General features: G+C 37.3%; 2 protein-coding genes and 1 long non-coding RNA gene across 3 annotated transcripts; all 3 read left to right on the top strand.

Moving 5' to 3' along the window:
- The first annotated feature begins 323 nt into the window (after positions 1-323).
- Positions 324-7,655, top strand: LOC148200963 (uncharacterized). Its single transcript, XM_088113098.1, has 2 exons — positions 324-971; positions 7,410-7,655. The coding sequence occupies exons 1-2, from the start codon at positions 324-326 to the stop codon at positions 7,653-7,655; spliced, it is 894 nt and encodes a 297-aa protein (XP_087969224.1).
- LOC148200964 (uncharacterized) lies at positions 1,673-6,748 on the top strand. Its single transcript, XR_015785788.1, has 2 exons — positions 1,673-1,798; positions 6,506-6,748. It is a non-coding gene; the product is annotated as an uncharacterized LOC148200964 (long non-coding RNA).
- Positions 7,656-15,644: 7,989 nt separating the features above from the next.
- On the top strand, positions 15,645-18,625 carry LOC148200965 (uncharacterized). Its single transcript, XM_088113099.1, has 6 exons — positions 15,645-15,744; positions 15,988-16,081; positions 16,165-16,291; positions 16,369-16,647; positions 17,910-18,014; positions 18,101-18,625. Exons 1-6 carry the CDS (start codon positions 15,645-15,647, stop codon positions 18,623-18,625), a joined length of 1,230 nt encoding a protein of 409 aa, XP_087969225.1.
- Positions 18,626-21,225: the final 2,600 nt, after the last annotated feature.

Genomic DNA, 21,225 nt, shown 5'->3' on the forward strand with positions numbered 1-21,225 from the left:
AGGCACAGGGAACCATCCTTGTGAGATTGCATGTACCTAACCTTGAATCTTGACCGTTGAACCTTCATAGGACACAAAGGGAGATGTGTGTCGTCTTATAACTCTTATTTTTGCTTAATAAAATTAAACACTTTGTGCATATCACTATATCATTTATGCGTCTTTCTCATGCATTTTTATGGTCTTGTTGTTGGTTATAGGTAGGAAGTTATAAATTTGTGACTAAGCCCTTGAGGTAAAATGGAAATTAACATGAGATTTGAAGTTGACCGGCGTTCAAGTTCAAACATTTTAAAGGAAAGGATAACCATCGAAGTAGAGGAATGAAATATGGATGGTTTGAGAGAACTGGTAAAGAAAATGAAGACATACCAAAAGGATGCTTTCAAGAAAGAGTATGGGATTTGTTGAGCCTGTTAGAAGTGAAGGTCCAAACATCAGCAATTACTACTTTAGCCCAGTACTATGATCCACCACTGAGATGTTTCACTTTTTGGGATTTCCAATTGGTGCCAACAGTGGAAGAATTCGAGCAAATCTTAGATGTACCTCTCGAGGGAAAAGCTCCATACAACTACCTTGGGCAGTATACCCCTGTATTGCAGCTAGCGAGGATCATGAAAGTACACCCTATGAAGTTGGAGAGCAAGTTCACAATCAAGGGCAAAGCAAGGGGCCTTCCTCAAGGATACCTAGAGGGATACTTGCATCGTTTAGCTGAAGAGGAAAACTGGGAAACATTTATGGATGTATTGGCTCTTCTCCTCTATGGTGTCATGCTTTTTCCTAATGTCAAGAATTTCGTCGACTATGCCGCCATGAACGCATTTGTGGGATACATAGAGCGTTGTGAGAATCCAGTCACTACTATCCTGGCTGAAGTTTATGGGACCCTTAATCGTTGTTATGAGCTAAAGGGAGGAAAAATGTTATGTTGTCTACCAGTGTTGTATATGTGGTTCATCTCCCGTGTGAGTGAGGACGCTGATGAACCAATATTTTCCTCACTTCACTTAGTTTAATGTGCTAGAATTAGTCGGGGAATTATGCTTAAACGTCCGGTATTTTCCTGTTTTTCCTAATTGTGCTTAATTTGATCGGAAATTCTTATTTTAACTAATTTGAATTATCTGAGCTTATTATTTTGCATTATTAATTACGGGAAAATTTTGGATAACTTTTTGGGACATTAGAAAGCTAAATGAGAAATGGAAATTGAGCCAATGCATCTTAGCCATTTTTATTTTCGCTGGCTGCCGCGTGAATGTTGTGTCAACTTGTGTGTCTTCGTTTGAGTTCAATTCTTATCCGTTTTCCATGCAATTTTTTTTCATAGTTTCGTCTGGATGTCTATTTTAACATATAGTTTTTACTTTGTTCAAATTCATTCTGTGCTGTTCCCAGTATTTATTTTACTCTCATATGTCAGTCCAGTGATTACTGTTTGAGTGATTTCTAATCTGTTTGCATTGTTTGCTTGCTGTTTAGTAATTGTGGTGGCTAGAATTGATAATTGGACAGTGCTAGAACCTCCCAACACTCTTAAACAAGGCATACAACAACTTGGCTTTATTGAATAGCAAAGAAAAAAAAAAAAAAAAAAGCAGCCGCCACCCTTAAAGAGGGGCATCATCTTCACTTAGAAAAGAGGGGGGGGGGGGGGGGGGGGGGGGACTGGAAAAATGGAGGGTTACGGTTGAGCTGGAAGAGTAGAGAGGGCAGTGAGTGTTTCATTTCTTTTCATTTGTGCTGAATAGTCACGGCTGTAGAAAGAAGAATCACAGTACAGAAAATGGAGGTTTACGGTTGATGCACTCATCTTCTTTGCTGTAATGTTTAATTTTCAATTTAGCTTTCTTGCTCTTTGTTGTAATAATTTCATGCACAATTTAATTTCTAAGCAATGTTTGGTTTCAAATTCTGTTTCTAAATTTCCAGATTTTACTGTCTCTTTTTACTGCTGCAATTTAATTTCTGTTGTAATTTAATTTCAGTTGTTGTTTTCTGCAATTTGATTTCTGCTCTTCTTTATTTTTGCATGTTGATCATTTACTATAATTTTATTTTCTGTATTTTAAGTGATTTTGATTCTGTTTTTACTGTTTTCTAAATTTACTGTTTTCTATATTTACTGTTTTCTGTATTTTCGTTTTCTGTATTTTGCTTTTACTGTTTTACTGATTTTGAAATTCTGTATTCACTGTTCTTACTGTTATTATTTACGGCTGTAATTTCATATTTTTGTTTTTGATGTTTTACTGTTTTCTGCATTTACTATTTTCTGTATTTTATGTTTTTCTGTATTTTCGTTTTTTTTACTGTACCAATTTCATTTTACTGTTTTAAATTTCGTTTTACTGTTTTGAATTTTATTTCAACGCTTTTAAATTTTACCGCAACCAAAAAAATCACAAAGCCCCCCACTACGTGTTTGATCTGAGACTGAACCCAAATTGGTCCTTGAGAGACGACCTAGGAGTCACTTCCTAGTCTATACTGCATTCTTTTATGCACAACTTTTGTTGGGAGGTGCGACCCTCTCATCAAAATGGCGCCGTTGCCGGGGACCAACAGTTCGGTCTTAGGTCTTTTTGTTGTGTTTGTGTGTGTAGTGTTTTGTCTTGTGTTGTGATGTAATGTGATGTGATGTTCTGTTTTGTGTGTGCGTGCTGCATGTATAAATGTGTTGTGTTTTATTTGTTTCGTAATTTGTAGTATTTTTCTTTTTCCATGTCTACCTATTCTGAGTTTGTGAATACTGCTTATTCTGCCAGTGCCTCTGATTATGTTTCTCATTCTGCATGTTACTCTGATTATAATTCATATTCTGCTGATTTGTATGTTGAGAACAATATGGCTCATCGTCCGACTTCTGAGACTTCTCTTTGGGAACCGGTTCCACCTACTGAGGATGATGTTCATTGCGTTCTCAAGACTGGACTGATACATTTGCTGCCTAAGTTTCATGGTTTTGTAGGTGAATGCCCACACAGACATTTGGAGGAATTTCACAGCATTTGCTCTTCAATGAAGCCTCCACATGTACCGGTTGATCACATGTTCTTAAGGGCATTCCCACATTCATTACAAGAAGCAGCAAGGGATTGGCTGTATTGTCTTCCTCCAGGATGCATCACTTCTTGGGAAGATCTTAAGCATCTGTTCTTGGATGAATTCTTCCCCGCTCAGTATGGTTACAACAACGATCCTGGATGGAATGACCCTAGCTTGGGATGGTATGATGCTCCACAACAATATCAGGAAGCACCATCTCAGAATGCTTGTATGCCTCCGCCAGTCCAGCAACAACAACAACTGCAACTTTATGAGTCTGCCCAGATAGCTCCTCAACCTTCTACTTCTGAGCTTACATTGCAGGAGTTGTTGGAGCAGATGACCATGCAGAACTTTCAGTTTCAGCAAGAGAACAGAGCACATCTTCAATGTTTGAGCAATCAGATAGGGCAGATGACCACTCAACTCACTGAGGAACAGTCTCAAGATTCAGAGTTACCATTTCATACTGTTCAGATCCCAGATGATGTTAGTGGCATCAACATAGAAGATGGGGAGAAGAGTCATGAGCTTACTGTTGCGCCATCTACTTTCCCATCGCCCTATGGCCCTACTCTTGCACCTGAGGAGACTGCTGAAGATCTTGAGGACCAGGCAGGTATAAGCAGTAATTTTGAATCAGGTAGACAATCATCTTCTACCACTCTTCCAACCTTCAGGGAAGTAGAGGTAAACATGCCTACATTTGATTATGCTGTTGATGAATATGCTTTTCATGATTATGTTGTTGATGGGTATGTTATTGATGATTATATTGTTGATGAGAATGCTTTTAATTTTCCCTCTCTGCATGATGAGAAACCACTTTTGCCATCATATCTGAATACTTCTTATCCATGCACTGAACATGAATTTGAGTCTGTAGTTGATATTGTTTCTAAATTTGAAACCGATTCATGTTCTGAGAGTGTATCTGAGGTTCAGTCTGTTACACTGGGATTGGGTGTTCTACCCCTGCATGAAATTTCTGTAGAGCCACATTGCACTAACCCTATTGCAGGAGGTACAAATGAATTTGATCAACAAACACCCACAGTGGACAACAAAGGTGCTCACACTGACAAAAGCTTCAAGATCAATAAGCACCAGCTGAACCCGCTCATCAACAATCAGTGCATAGATCCAGCTGTGGAAAACATTTCACTACTAGATCAGATTTGGAGGATGAAGCAGTTCGTCCTCAAAACCTCTTTGCTGGATACTATGGCGGAAAACATCTCCCTGAAAGTCCAAAATTGGCAACTGCCACCATGATCAGGGAGTTTCCTTTTTCTCTTCTCCCCCTTTCCCTACTTTTATTGCACTTGTCCATGATCTGTTGACTGTTTTGATTTCCGATCTTATGCTTATGACACATTGAGGACACTGTGTAGTTTAAGTGTGGTCTATTGGGGGAGATTCTGATTTTTCTTTGTTAGTTTTTGTTTTCTTGGTTAAATTTTTTTTTTTTTTCTTTTCTAGGTTATTTTTGTCATGTCTTGTGTACAGTTTTACTTGTTTCTCTTGATTTCTAGACTTTGTTTGGGTTGTAGACTTATCATTTCCTTCACTTGATTGATACTTATATGTTTGAAATCCTTGCTTTTCTCTGCTTGGAAGATGATTATGATTTTTGAGAGTTGAATTGATTGTGACAGAATTACCCTGTGTGAGATTTGAGCCACTTTATGTTCTTTCTTGTGTGTGATATGCCTCTTGATTGCTTGCGCATATGCCTTGCTTGACTCTTGTTGATAACTCTTGATTGATATGCATGTTTGGAAGTGATAAAGGCAATTTTGTTCTTGAGCCTCTCTAGCCAAATAAGCTTACCTTGTTTTGATCCTTTGATAACCCCTTTTGAGCCTATACTTTCCCCCATTTCTTTGTTTTGAAGCTCATACACTAGCCCTAAGTGAAAAACCATGATTACCTTAACCTTAGGGAATTTTGGAGCTTTGGAAGTGTTTTGGGAACAAGTGTGGTCTCCTTAGGGATTCTGATGAGTTGGCTAGTTGGTTCCTCTTCTTGTTCTGTTTTGTTTTTGTAAATCTTGTCTTTTACAGTTTTGTTTTGAAAAGAGAAAAAAGAAAAGAGACAGGATGAAAAAAAAGTGAGAAAGATGAAAAAGAAAAATGAAGAAAAAAAATTGTGAATAATTGTGAATAATGGAGTCAAGAGGAGGATGGAATTAGAGATTGTGGGTGTGTTTGAATGTGTTTACACTTGTTCCCCATTGCTCCTCTGTTCCTTATGGTTTGTAGCTTCTTATCCAGATATATCCTGCCTTGTCCTTGGCGCCATTACAACCATGAAAAGACCTTTTGATTTGAACATGCATATGTTTCTGAGTGTTGATATTAGAGGCTTGCCAAGTCTGTTGTTGTTTGCTTTCTTGAGTGCATTGAGTGACATTGATTTATCCCAAACACTTGAGAGAAACACTGATAGTGCATCTGTGAGGTTTTGTTACTTTTGATTCACCTCTTGAGCTGATTAATCATTTTGCCATGTCTTGAATTGCTTGGATGATTTCATGAGTATCTGCTTTCTCTGATTCATTCTGTGTTGGAATTGTCTACTTCTTTTCTCTGTCAAGATTTCTTGAGGAAGGTGTAAATTCTGTTTGTTTCCTTGTGAGTCTTTATTTTATGTGTGTCGACGTTGTGTCACCTTCTTAAAAGCCCTTTGAACTATTCCCTGATTTGCGTCTTGATTTTGCCCAGGAGTGCAAAAGACTAAGTGTGGTCTATTTTGATGAACCAATATTTTCCTCACTTCACTTAGTTTAATGTGCTAGAATTAGTCGGGGAATTATGCTTAAACGTCCGGTATTTTCCTGTTTTTCCTAATTGTGCTTAATTTGATCGGAAATTCTTATTTTAACTAATTTGAATTATCTGAGCTTATTATTTTGCATTATTAATTACGGGAAAATTTTGGATAACTTTTTGGGACATTAGAAAGCTAAATGAGAAATGGAAATTGAGCCAATGCATCTTAGCCATTTTTATTTTCGCTGGCTGCCGCGTGAATGTTGTGTCAACTTGTGTGTCTTCGTTTGAGTTCAATTCTTATCCGTTTTCCATGCAATTTTTTTTCATAGTTTCGTCTGGATGTCTATTTTAACATATAGTTTTTACTTTGTTCAAATTCATTCTGTGCTGTTCCCAGTATTTATTTTACTCTCATATGTCAGTCCAGTGATTACTGTTTGAGTGATTTCTAATCTGTTTGCATTGTTTGCTTGCTGTTTAGTAATTGTGGTGGCTAGAATTGATAATTGGACAGTGCTAGAACCTCCCAACACTCTTAAACAAGGCATACAACAACTTGGCTTTATTGAATAGCAAAGAAAAAAAAAAAAGAAAGCAGCCGCCACCCTTAAAGAGGGGCATCATCTTCACTTAGAAAAGAGGGGGGGGGGGGGGGGGGGACTGGAAAAATGGAGGGTTACGGTTGAGCTGGAAGAGTAGAGAGGGCAGTGAGTGTTTCATTTCTTTTCATTTGTGCTGAATAGTCACGGCTGTAGAAAGAAGAATCACAGTACAGAAAATGGAGGTTTACGGTTGATGCACTCATCTTCTTTGCTGTAATGTTTAATTTTCAATTTAGCTTTCTTGCTCTTTGTTGTAATAATTTCATGCACAATTTAATTTCTAAGCAAAGTTTGGTTTCAAATTCTGTTTCTAAATTTCCAGATTTTACTGTCTCTTTTTACTGCTGCAATTTAATTTCTGTTGTAATTTAATTTCAGTTGTTGTTTTCTGCAATTTGATTTCTGCTCTTCTTTATTTTTGCATGTTGATCATTTACTATAAATTTATTTTCTGTATTTTACTGCAGTGATTTTGATTCTGTTTTTACTGTTTTCTAAATTTACTGTTTTCTATATTTACTGTTTTCTGTATTTTCGTTTTCTGTATTTTGCTTTTACTGTTTTACTGATTTTGAAATTCTGTATTCACTGTTCTTACTGTTATTATTTACGGCTGTAATTTCATATTTTTGTTTTTGATGTTTTACTGTTTTCTGCATTTACTATTTTCTGTATTTTATGTTTTTCTGTATTTTCGTTTTTTTTACTGTACCAATTTCATTTTACTGTTTTAAATTTCGTTTTACTGTTTTGAATTTTATTTCAACGCTTTTAAATTTTACCGCAACCAAAAAAATCACAAAGCCCCCCACTACGTGTTTGATCTGAGACTGAACCCAAATTGGTCCTTGAGAGACGACCTAGGAGTCACTTCCTAGTCTATACTGCATTCTTTTATGCACAACTTTTGTTGGGAGGTGCGACCCTCTCATCAGACGCCTTGAATGCCACATGAACCATGGATGAGCTACTACAGTGTAAACCAAATATGAAAGGAGCAAATGAATGGGCGAAACTTTATGCAAGTTTAAATGAGGAGCAGATTAAATGGGGTGTCCCTTGGCAGCGTAGATCGCAAATCATATATCATTGCGGGAGGTACCCTAATGTACCCCTCATGGGTATCAGGTGTTGTATTAATTACAATCCTGTGTTAGCACAAAGGCAATTTGGGCGTCCTATGAGAGGATCACCTACACCTACATCTCTTGCCATATTGTAGATCTATTATGAGGAAGGAACCTTTGTTGAAATGCTTCACCAAATTAGAAATGCTTGGGGAAACATTGTTCGTGCGGAGGTGGACCCAAGATCGTGGACTATTGATGAAGGAATTCCTTATAGTCATTGGATTGTAGAGAGGGTTAGGACAGTAAAGTTGCCTTTCAAGTTAATTTCTCCTAACCTGGATTGTGAAAAACGGCTTCATGAGGTTGAAAGTGAGGAGGTACAACTGTTGAAGGCAGAATTAGAGCGAATGAAAGTAGAAAATATCAAGTTGACCAGTAATCTTCAGAACCTACAACATGATTATGTGAATCTTAAGCAAGATAGTGTGGAAAACAGCGAAGCATACAAGGAGTTGTTAACAAGACAAAAGCAAGAGCTGGTAGCGGCCAACATTGAGCTGACCTTGAAAGATCGGGAATATGGTATAATTGAAATATTAGAGTGTGTTATAAAGCAGATGTGTGATGAATTCAAGAGGGACAAGGAAAAACTGCTAGAGGACTTATGCAAAATGCATATTAGAATGGACAACGCCGAACAATAGGCGAAAGCAGTAGTGGCAAAACTGAAGAAGGAACGTTGGCATCGGGCTGAATCAGAGAAGAAATAGCAAAAGTTGATGAATCAGATGAAGGAGTATACCGTTCAACAAGGGCGAGTTATAAAGAATTGAAAGAGAAGTTTCTCACAGCTAGCTTCCCTTGCTAATGAAGCCATTGAGGATGTCCCTAAGTTATTAGCTGATGCTGAGTCTGCAATGTCGATCTTTAACCCACCTAAGAAGGTTGAAACTTTCCTCAATTACTGCAAGAAACTGATGAGAGAAATGAGGAATGTGATACCTAAAGCTCGTGATAGTTGATCATGTCGTTGTATACCTCACATGTGGTGAACTTAAATTTTATGGATGAAGTGTCCTTTTGACTTTGTTTCATGTTAATTTCCAGATTATACGTTTGGCGATGTTTCACATCTTTATAATTTCTGTTGCACTACTTTGTCTTTTCTTCCTTCTGTTCGTTTCTTTTTTCTTTCTTTTCTTAATTTATTTCATCTAATGAAATTCAGTTTAAAAATAAAAATACGACTAAGTCTCCAAGACACTCTAACGGACACAAACTAGTGGCAAAATCATGGAGAACCAAGGAGAAGTTCAAGAGGGGATGGAAGTCGATATTCAACAGCTGAAGGGACAAATGAGTCAAATCTTAGAGGCCCTGAATGCCTTACAAAGCCCAGGAGATTCGTGTGCACCACGACCACAACAAAGAGTTCCAGAGGCACAAACTTTCCCTGCATATGGTCTTCCCCCGAATTACACTCCACCTTCAGTAGTGGACATGGGACATGTTGACACTCAAAAGGCCGAAGATAACATAGTTGAAGTAGAAGACAAGCTTGGGGCAACCATTGCCATAATTCTTGGGGAGACAGCCGAGATAGGTATTGCGAGTGTGATGATGACAAAACAATCTGAGACGAAGTCTTCAACTTGTGTCGTTACACCAGCGGATTTTAAGGACGACAATAGTAAATTAGAAGTCTTTGAGAGGAGGTTGAGAGCCATAGAGGACGAAGGAAGTTTTGAATTTGGAGATGCTAGAAAACTATGTTTAGTTCCTGATGTGGTGATACCTCCAAAGTTCAAATTGCCAGAGTTTGAGAAATATCGAGGAAACACTTTCCCAAGGAGCCACATAACTATGTATTGCAGAAAAATGGCAGCCTATGCTCACGGTGAAAAACTTTTGATTCACTTCTTCCAAGAAAGTTTAACTGGCGTGGCTCTAAATTGGTACATGCGTTTAGAAACGACTCACATCTACTCATGGAAAGGTTTGTTTGATGCATTCCTAAGGCAGTATGAATATAATGAGGATCTAACAGCAAACAGAATACAACTGCAGAACATGGTGAAGAAAGAGTCTGAATCATTCAGAGAATATGCCCAAAGGTGGAGAGAAATTGTTGCTCAAGTAGAACTGCCTTTGAGTGACAAGGAGATGACTACCATATTTCTGAATACTCTACAACCACCCACTACAGGAAAATCAATTAATACCGACGGTTAATTACCGAAGGCCTTTTGGCCTTCGGTAAATGTAATTTACCGAAGGCTTTTCCGAGGGCTTGTGTTACATCACTTTACCGAGGGCTTTTGGCCATCTGTAATGGGCCTGAGTGATTATCGAAGGCAAACGACCGTCGGTAAGTGGGTAACGTTCATCAAATTAGTAAGTCAGATATTTGGGAAGCATTTCGCGAAAACTCCGTTTTCCCTCCAATCTTCACATTCTCTGCCCTAACTTCATCGACGAACTCAGTGGGTGGCTTGTGCAGACTGCTTCCCACCCTAAGCACAATCTTGGTACGGTTCTTCTCCACTCCGAACTTATAGGTGAAGTGTCCCATTCTCCCATCTCATTTTGTGTTCCTGTTACTGTTTTGGATTACGCGTCAATGGTGTAACCTTTTTCCTTGTAGCGTTTTGCAGTGTTCTGAGCTGAGGAAGGTGGTGGGTGGCTGAGTTGAAGGCTACCATTGTCGACGGAGGATATCGGACGACGCGGCATGGACGAGGTGGCGTAACCAGGGTAGTGTCGCTGGGTGACAAGGTCTTCCACTACTGCTTCAGAGGCTATCGAAGGGGCTACCGTCGAGGTAAGTTGTTATTTGCATTGATGAACTATGAAAGCTAAGAAGCATTTCTTCTGACTTTGTTAAATGTATGGTCTGAATTATTTTGTCCAATATGATTTGGTATAGAAAAATTGTTCATAGTTGGCATTTTGATTGGTAATGCATTTTTTAGAATTAGGCATTTTAAAACTAAAGCAAGCTAATATGAGTAGATTATGAAAACTGAAAAGAGTTACTCACTGAGAGTAAAAAGGTACTGGTACACCTAAAAAGCCAATTTGATATAGCATAAGTACCGAAATACTCAAGATATCTCTGTCCCATAACTATAGAAGGTGTTATATTCCTGTCAAGGTTAATGTATAGACCTAAGGAAGGTAAGCATGTCCTACATGGACACTGATATCTCTGTCCTGTAGCTAATACCTATAACCTTATAAGTAAGTTGCACTGCATATAGTGCATTAAAACTTGATTTCAGTCACAACCTTTTTTTAGCGTCAGTTAATTAAAATGTAGATCAATCAAAACAAGGATTGATGGTAGACATATTCTCCATCCTTGATGGAGGACTTATTCTCTCTTAAAAATAGTATATTCAGGATATCCTCCATTGAGCAAAGATGGATAATTCTAAGCCTGAACCCAGTCGTATGATTTGAGGTTTAAAGCTCACTACCAAAGGTTTTTAAATCTGTTTTTCAACCTTCTTTATCTAAATCTAATATTGCTCTGTAAAATACATCTCAGTATGTGCCATGACCTGAATTTTCCTCTTTAATTTGACATCCCCTTCAACCATTATACCATCTACTTTAAGCAATTGATTCATCAACTAACATTAGAACTCTGCTTACTAATCGTGCTTGGATATGGACACTCTGCCCTCTTAAATTATGATGTCAGGTTCTGCTGACATTCTTTTCCTATCAAACTGCAAAATATTTTGGTTTCATTTTAAACCGTGAATGCTATTGTTTCTTTAGGTTTTCGTATATATCAGTTCTTGGCTTGCATTTTTATCTCCATGTATCTTTCTTCCTTAAGGATTATTCAGCATGCTGGATTTAACAATCATCAACATTAATCACCTTGTTCTGTTGTTGGATACATATAATATGCTCAAAATTTGTTCAAAAGTGAATTATTTAATGTCATTTGATTAACATATTACTAATTTGCATTAACTTGTTCTGGTTTAACATCTGACTTTTTTTACTGATATAAATAGTTAGCATCCCTTCTTCCCAAACCCAATCCACAAGCTGCATGATACAAATGAATTGAATATGAAGAAAATAAATATAGATTTCAAAGACTGAAAGAATATAGTAATGCTGAGATGTTAAAAAAAAATTCAATCATGGTGTTTGAAACTATATTATTCACACTGTGTTAAGTTTCTTATTAAGAAGTTTTTAACAGCTCTATATATACACAAGGTGAGAATCTAGATGAGTTAATTTCATAATTATGTCTACTGAAAAAACTGTTAGCTAGCTGCTGAGATATATTAATGATTTGAGTTATTGATTTGAGTTAAGTTCATATGTATGTGTTTTTGTGATTTGGTTATGAAAATAATTGTATGTTCTTTATGGTGCTATAATGTTGAGATTGATTTCTAAGAGAAGAGTACCGTGTGAATTCCATTGTTAGATATATAGTACCAATTTGATCGTTTGATGTAAAAGACAATTTTTTGTGTTAGTGTAAGGATAATTCAATTACAAAATATCATTATATATACATGTAAGTTAAACACTAGACACGGTAACTTGTCACAGTCAAGGACTTTGTTTTCTTATTTGGATTTAGTGAAACTTGATATATGTATTCATAAGTAAAAATGTATGCAACCAGAGGAAGAGAAGTGATAAAAACTTGTCTGGTTTCATTGCTTTGGCAGAGATTAATTGATGGTTTCTTCATTCTCAAACAAAGAATGTGACAATCCTTAGTGAAGTGGAGAGTTGGACCAGAGGAAGAAGAGCTTGAGTTACTCTCTCTGCACCAAAGAAATATGTTTCAACACATTCTTTAGGTAACTGATAATTGATTCTGATTTTTAATTGTCATGAATTATTTGAATTGTATGGTTGGGGAGCTTATGTTATTTTTAATTATTTAAAAGTGTTTATTAGAAATGAAGTTTGATATATATTGATTGAATGGTTTAAAAGTGTTGTTGAAGTTAACCCAACACCTCACTGTCTTGATACCTGTTAGTAGCACTCTTCAATCTTCCCATTTGAACTTTGTTCACACTTTGGAAAAGTTTAAAAAACGAAGAAAGAATTAAAAGTAAAGTCTTATGCACCTCATTGGGTCATAGTTAGGTTTATATTAAGATTTTCTTTCTAAACCATCAATTTTTGAGTTAAATTGGAAGCGGAGTAGTGATTTTGAGCTTCAAGCTGTTTATAACTCATTTTAGAGTTTAAACACAAATAAAATCATCAAACAAAGTTGGTTGAACATTGAGCTGTGTGTTTAAATACCTTTTTGGATACTATTAGGTAATGCTTAAACTGTTGCTGTGGTTATTAAATTAATGGAACAATATCTAATGAATAACCTTAAATACACTTCTATTTGATGTCTTAGGTGAGTTTTTAAAGCAATTGTGGTCAGAAGGGGAGGAAGAGAGTCTACAAAGAAGACTTGAGCAGGAAAGGATAACAAAGGCGAAGGTACGGTCACCTAAACTAAAATTGCATGATTATATGTGATATGTTATTTTCATTCTTGTTTCATGAATTTGATGTTGTTATAAAATGTTGTGAATGTCCACTTTGAATGTTAAGTTATGTTGAATGGAGTTTATGATACTGTATACATTGAGTTTTGTCTAACTTTGTTTTGAATTGTTTGAATTTGATTGTCAAATATGTAAGAGTTTTTAGACTTAGAACCTAGAAAAAAGTGTTGGAAATCCCATGTAAGAACAAATTATAGTGTATGAGTGTGAGTGAAATCTTCCACTATGAGCAGCCATTATGGAACGTAAGCCTCGTACTATGCCTTGTTTACTAATACAAATTAGTTTTATCAACAAAAGAAGAGTAGAGTTTCTACTTTTCCATTCTAATCTCGCCTGTTTCATTTCTCTTGGTAATTGAGCAAAATAAAAAAGAGATAACAGAGAAAATTAAAGATGAGATATGAGATACCAATAAAGGAGAAAGGAGATGATACATTTATTTTATCCAAATTCATGTTATCTAAGATGGAAAAGTACATGAATTCCCATTATTTTAGTCCCCAACAATAGAGACACATACAGCAGTACACACAAACATTCCTATTGATGACAGTAACTAAACAGAAACAAATTGAATACTAGAATGCCAGATGAATTTGAATATGTTCCTGGAATCTTGAAGTGGTTTTTTGTTCCTAATTAAGCTGCACCATAGTGTCATATGTTGCTCTGGCCGTCCAATCACTAGAGATAGCATTCCTGGACTGAACCCAATAAATCCCTGCACTGCCACTGACCTGGAATCTCAAGTAGATTTCACCACTTGGAGGGTTGGTATAGTCAAACACTGACCTGGAATCTCAAGTAGATTTCATCAGTTTCCTTGTTTAAATTTTCTAAACCAAGTTGCCCTATTAGCAGTAGCTTATAGTTGTTCAACACCATAGAAACACTTCATCCTCTTGTCTTCCACAGTACCCAACAACAATCTATTTATAAGTCAAACTAATTCAAGTTTCTAAGTACATGGATGTCTATTAAAATAATAATGGTGTTGAGGATATGGAAGCAAACTTTGAAATGTCTGAACTTTTGAAATAAAAGTATAAAATAGAGTACAGTGACTGCAGATGTAGAATCAAGTCCTTCAAATCAAGTCCTTGGTTGGCAAACAATGTTTGCAGGGTGGTGATGTTGTCAAATGGAGCAGGAATGTTATTTCTGGCTTCCTCCAAGATAGAGACTACCCCATCTCTTCAACCTGTCGGAACTTTCCTCCATAATGAGTATTTTTTTGTTATCAAAATCAAAGTGTCAAGATAGAGACTAAGCAGAACTGTTTTGTGCTTATACTTCAGCTTTCTTGATAAAGATTAAGCTCTTACTGTGGCATAAACTTGGGCTGTTGCTGCAAGAACAATGGTTTACTGAATTTGTCATGATAACTTAATCTTATTCATGACTTGCTAAAGTATTAGAAGTCCATAACCTCATTGTTCTGAGGCCTAGGTAGCATGTGATAGGTTTCTTGGTTTCTACTTTCTTGTCCCCTATTCTCGTGCTTAAAAGTAATTTTGCCAATCTTGTCTCTTTCTCATGTATCCAGCTTAGAACTCACCTCTGGACATCTTTGAATTCACTCCTAGAGTGTTATTCACATCTCAATTGTTGTCCTAGAGTCAGATTACATGATTACAATCCAATTTGATTCTTATGCTTGAATTTGGTTGGTGAAAATGGTTAAAGTTGGTGTTAAAGAGCAATTGAAACAGTGATATTTTGATTTAATCATATTTAGCATGTGCTGGCAGCTTCTACAAGTCATATTTCATAAAGAAAAGTTGCTAAAACCATAAAATTATGATTATAAACACTTTTGTGCAAAATGACCATTCAAACCACCAATATTTCAGCATTTTTTGTGGTATAGTTGCAGATTTGTGATATAGAAAGCTTATTTTGATTGCTGCATCAAAGGCATTGCACTACGCCAATTTTAATGTGAAAATTCAGTGATAACCAGTTCTTGCATTTTGAAATCTATTCTAGCACATATCTTACGTTCCTTTTGACTCCCTATGTGTTTCATAACTGTTATTTCTTACTTGTATCAATTATTGACATTCTAAGTTCCCAAGCTAATGATATCATTGTTTTAGAGTTAGAATATTTTTCAAATTGATCATGCTTGATTGCTCAGGTTGACTTTTTTTACCCTAAATGTGATCAAACCAAATAAGACAAAACCCACAACCCTCACTCATTCCACCTTCTCTTCCACTTCGAAGAAGAGAAACCCAAAACCCTCACACCCATCACACTCTTTGTAAGAGGTGTAGGAATGTGCCCACATAGGGACCATTTTATAGCTGAAAGGAAAATCACTTTAACCAATCAACTTCCACCAAAGTGAACTAAAGAAAATCACTTCACACCAATTGAATTAAACTAAAATAGCATAAACAAACTTTGAAGAATGAGTTAGGCTAAACTCCACTAACTACACTAAACTACACTAAGTAGAATTAGTCTTAAACTATTCTAAAGTAAAACCTAAAAAAGTGTACTAATTTATAGTGATCCTTTCTTATTCTTTTCTATTGTTTCACTTTATGTGTAAACATTTCAAATGCAGCAATGACAGGACAAGGTTCAGATAAACCTGATAAAGGAAAAGGGGTAGCCAGGCCTAAAAAAAGGCAACGGAAGGCCCCAAAGTATGTACTTAGGGTGCCTAGTACACTACCTACCCCTACAGTACAACCTCCCTCTACTCCTGCAGTACACCCTCCTTCTCCTACCCCTGCAGTACATCCTCCTCCTCCTACCCCTGTTGTACACCCTCCTGCTCCTACCCATGCAGAAGAGCCTCTGTCTCCCCCTGTGATTATTATTCCCACTCCTCCCCCTGTCATTATTACCCCCACTCCTCCCCCTGAGGTTATTACCCCCACTCCTCCCCCTGACCCTACTTCTATAGCTTCCTCATCTTCTACACCGCCTTCAGCTGGTGATGCTGAAGATGTTGACCCGCCTTTCCATGATCGACCATGGATTGAGCCATATGGAAAAGGGTAAATACTTTAATCCCAGTTTTAACTTTGATTGATGTTTTATCATTTCTTTACTGAAATGACTTTTATTTATTTATATGAAGGTTTATTCCCTCCAGAGTTGCTTCCCAGGCCATAACACGTTCAATTAAGCAACAGTATTTGACTCCATGGCCTACTTGGGGAGCCATACCTATAGACGACAGAAAGCCATTCTGGGAGCGTTTTAAGGTCAAGAACACTTTAAATTAATTATCATTCATATCTTACCATGTCTTAATCAATGTTTGTTTTGTTCATCATTACAGAAGAAGGTGCAGTGGAAAGCTGAGCATGAAAGTCAAATTCATAGAAATTTTCACATGAAAGCATCTCATCGGCTCTCAGAGATGTTTAGGAATGCCAGGATTGCAGGGGAGCGCCCTGACTGGATGGGCGAAATTATTTGGAACTCTTTGCTTGCACATTGGAACACAGTAGAGTTTCGTAAGAAGTCTGCTACAGCCCAGAAGAACAGATCGTCTGAAAGGGGTGGTGCCTTGCATACTGGTGGGTCGATCACGATTCACGAGCATGCCATTCGTTTGGTAATCTCTTCAAGCTGTTTCTGTCCAGATTTTCTTGTCTCTTAAGCATTGTGCAAGTATGTTTGATGTTGATAAGCATTGCTAAAGGTGTAGCAACTCATATTAATCACTTAATTGCAAAATGAGTGGTTGAGTTCATCATAAACTTATTTAAAAATCTGCATAAAAATACTTCTCTGGTTTGACATGTGCAATCTGTTTTGTTCAGATTTTTTTTGCATCTACAACTTTGAACAAATTTATTTGATGATGATAAACATGATTGCAGTGTTTCCTTGAATTCTAGTGCAATTTTTTTAGTAAAAAGTGCTGCATAATTGGCTACAGCAGGGGTGTGTTGTTGAATCTGTCCATTTCAGTGCATTTTACACATTTGTGCAAGTGTATTTTACCATTTGAAACATGTATGCACTGTTCATTTGGTCAAATTTGAGCTCATATGCAAAATCACTTCCTAAACCATCAATTTTGCCTTATTTTGGAAGTGAAGTAGTGATTTTCTAGTGCAGTGTGATTCTTTGCTGTCTTAGTGTCTAAACATGTTCAAATTGATGATAAAAGTTGCCCCAACCATCAAATAATGTTTCCAAACGTGTTTATGCAGAATGACCCATTAAACCACCAAATTTTGCCTAAATGTGGAAGTGAACTTGTGATTTTCTGCTGCATTGTGTCCCTTGACTGTCTTAGTGCTTAAACATTTTCAATTTGATGGTTTAAAGTTGTTAGCACTGTTCATTTGGTCTTTCTCCAGCCAATGTACCAAATCACCTTTTGAACCATCACTTTTGCCTTAAATTTGCAAGTGCACACCTCATATTGAGAGCTTGACTGTTTTGGTTGTGTTTCATTGCTTATGGAGTCATTTTTGGTGAATTGAAAGTTGTTTTCTATTGTTCATATGGTCAATTTTGAGCCAAACCGAAATATACTTGCTACATGACCGAATTTTGGTCACTTTTAGCAAGTGCACAACTGAAATTCTGCAGTAGATTTTTTCTTGCTTGTTTCACTGCTTCTACATGTTCAATATGATGATATAAACTTCCTTTAGGTGTCATTTGATCCCTAAAACCACTGCCACTCATTTTTACCACTGAAACCATCATTTTTCTACTCATTTTGCTGCTGCAGTGTACATTTTAGTTGCTGTTTGGTTTTTAGTCACAGTTAAATTTGGAATTTGGATTGGAAAAAGCTGGGTTTATCTCCTTTGGTTTCCACATTATTGGATTCCATGTTAAGTCTAAATTATGTTACAGGCACAAGCTCTTGGACGAGCGGTCCATGTGGACGAGGTCTTTGCACAGACCCATGTTCGGAAGGGCACTAATGAATTCGTTGATGAAAGGTCTCGCAAGACTCATGTAAGCAAATAGCACTCCTAGTATTAGTAATCCACATTATTATGTTATTGTATCATTCTCTGACATTGCTTTTATTGTTTGAACAGGAAGATTTTTCTACGAGACTTTCACAGGTTAGATCCGAACATGGGTCAGCTCATACACCGGATGATACGAGTAATACAGATGACGACATCCGTAGGACACAGTGCTGGGTCGATGTCGTTGGTGGGAAGAAAAAGGGACGAGTCTACGGTGCAGGACAACTTGCTGCAAACTATACAGCATCGAAAGGAGGTACACTGAAGCATCAACCTTCTTCTTCCACCTCTTCTGCTGACGAGGCCATCCAGCGCTTAACACAGCTACTGGACCAACGTGACCAGGAAAACCGTGCATTGAGAGAAGAATACAGTGACTTGAGAGATGAGTTCTCAAGCTTCAAGGCCCTGGTCATGAGAGCGCTGCCTCAAACTTCAGACACTCCTTCCATTGTCCCTCCGACCCAGCCACGACCCTCCCCGTCACCCGCCGTCCCTCATCAGCCCACACCAGTCCAGCCCACACCAGTCCAGCCATCTACAGATGACCAGGAGGATGAACATCTTTCTGAAGACTATGTAGATTTTTAGTTTCATTTTGTTATTGATCATAGTACATTTAAATGTTATTATGATATTGTTAGAATATAATTGATGTTAGTACATTATGATAATAATGTAATAGTACTTTATGCTTTTCCATCAATGAATATAAAATTTTGGGATGGACAATATATATATGCAGGTCTGTTTGTTTGTAAATTGAAACTGTTATACAGGTCTGTGTGTTGTGAATATGATATGCAGGTATGTGTGGTAGAACAGCAAAACAATTAAAACAGATATTTCTCTGCACCGTACCGAAGGCTTTACCGAGGGCCTTCGCCCTTCGGTAATTACCGAAGGCTTGTGGCCTTCGGTAATTACCGAAGGCTTACGGCCTTCGGTAATTACCGAAGGGCGAAGGCCCTCGGTAATTACCGAAGGGCGAAGGCCCTCGGTAATGGTTACCGACAGGGGGTTTACCGACGGCTTTTTGACCGTCGGCAGGCCGTCGGTAATGGTCCGTTACCGACGGCTTTTGGCGTTTTCCGAAGGATTCTGGCCTTCGGTAATGCCCTTCATTACTGTAGTGACCATTTTATGAGAACTTGATAAGCAGTGTCTCCTCGAGTTTTGTTGATATAGTAGTAATTGGAGAAAGGGTTGAGGGTGGCATAAGAAATGGAAAAATTGCACCAAGTCCAAATCTGGTAGCGAGTTTGAATGAGTATTGTAACACCCTTACGAGTGCCACTAGAAAATAACAAATCCAAAATTTTACGCTAGTTTTTTTTTTTTTAAATTAACATCGCGGAACTAAACCATCAAAAGTCTAAGCATCTTACAACATAAGGTTAAAACCTTACAAATATCACATTCATTATTCAAAGACATAAAATTACTTTAAAAACATGATAAGTTCCCCATAGTATTTCCCGTAACTCTCGTCGTGCTACTTCATCTCTGCCTCATCTGCAACGCCATCTACTCCCGTACAAGTACGATCATCGTAGGTGTAAACCGCAACCACAACATGAAAGGGTGAGTAACGAAGAACCTAACATAGCATATAATTTAAATATCAAAATATCATAGCTTAGATTATCCTAGTCACAACCTTACAATACAACATAATATTCAACTCATAACTCAGATCCTCACCACTCAGACTATCAAAGTCACAATATTACAACAAATCACAGTATTAAACTCACGACTCAATCATTTACTCAAGCTTCTGTTGTTTCCTTGAATTTTGTCGTACCAAACCTGTTTCGCAAAACAGGGCGATTCGAGCCGTCTTCCATCGCAACTTCAGACCTATCTCCCCGACTCCTCAAGGAATTATGAGTAAAAACTTCGGTTAGGCGCACCCACCGAGTACTATACTCACACGAGCCGAAGTCATTGGGCGAGACATCCAACCCTCTTTAGTGCCCACGCATGAGGAAAGGGTGACACTAGAATCTCAGTCTCCGTAGAGACTCAACACACTACCGTATTGCAATACGAACACCATCGATTCGACAAAATTCTAAGGAAATGATAGAACGCTTGTTCTCACAGTTTTACCATCACATTCGACCCTCAATCTCCGCAGAGACTCAACACACTATCGTATCGCAATACAAACACCATCGATTCAACAAGATTCTAGGGATACGACCGAATGCTTGCTCTCACAATTTTACCATCACAACCATCATTATCATATATAAAGTCAACTAAATTCATTGACTAACAAATAATTAAATAACTTAATTTAATTATTTATCCTACTGCCACACCCCTCTGAAATTACTAATTTCACACTTCTACCAACTAGAACAACATTTTTAGTGCACCCCCACTTTTTACTAAATTCCCAAAAACACCTAATTCCGATACACCCCTTTTTCTCCAAACACACTCCTTTCTTTACTCTTCCAACAATAGAAGAGAATTCTCAATACCCTCTTACCCACACTCTTGGTTAAAGAGTGTAGATAAGTGCCCCCAATGAGTAAAATTGAATGTTGTCCACACTGACCTTTGCTTGTTATTTTACTCATAAATCTTTGTACATAACTCCAAATGAGTTGATTTCTTTTTTATTGTAAACTAGACTCAATTATATTTCTTTAGACATAAAACTCGAAATTTTTGGACTACAGGGATAGCTATAGTAAAATCATTAAAAATCGGAAACTTTAATCACGCTCTGGTATGCTCAACTTTGACCTTTGATAACTGTTTTGCTCATTACTCTCTCTACCAAACTCCAATTGAGTTGATTATTGCTTTTTTGGAAACTAGACTCAAATATCTTTCTTTAGACATAACACTCGAAATTTTTGGACTACAGGGTTAGCTGCAGTAAAATCATTAACAATCGGAAAATTTAATCACACTCTGGTATGCTCAGCTTTGACCTTTGATGACCGTTTTGCTCATTACTCTCTCTAAAGAACTCCAATTGAGTTGATTCTTGCTTTGTTGGAAACTAGACTCAAATATATTTCTTTGAACATAAAACCCGAAATTTTTGGACTACAGATCTAGCTGCAGTAAAATCATTAAAAATCGGGAACTTTAATCACCCTCTGGTATGCTCAACTTTGACCTATGATGACTGTTTTGGTCATTACTCTCTACTGAACTCCAATTGA

Source organism: Vigna umbellata, chromosome 4, assembly GCF_029865625.1.
Source record: "Vigna umbellata cultivar VRB3 chromosome 4, Vumbellata_1.0, whole genome shotgun sequence".
Taxonomy (NCBI): Eukaryota; Viridiplantae; Streptophyta; class Magnoliopsida; order Fabales; family Fabaceae; genus Vigna; species Vigna umbellata.

Bases quoted from the DNA above. Each gene is read 5' to 3' on its own strand.
- LOC148200963 (XM_088113098.1), top strand. From the start codon at position 324: ATGAAATATGGATGGTTTGAGAGAACTGGTAAAGAAAATGAAGACATA. The intron at 972-7,409 runs GTGAGTGAGGAC...GAGCTACTACAG, and splicing joins ATATGTGGTTCATCTCCCGT to TGTAAACCAAATATGAAAGG.
- LOC148200965 (XM_088113099.1), top strand. From the start codon at position 15,645: ATGACAGGACAAGGTTCAGATAAACCTGATAAAGGAAAAGGGGTAGCC. The intron at 16,648-17,909 runs GTAATCTCTTCA...ATTATGTTACAG, and splicing joins ACGAGCATGCCATTCGTTTG to GCACAAGCTCTTGGACGAGC. The intron at 18,015-18,100 runs GTAAGCAAATAG...TTGTTTGAACAG, and splicing joins AAAGGTCTCGCAAGACTCAT to GAAGATTTTTCTACGAGACT.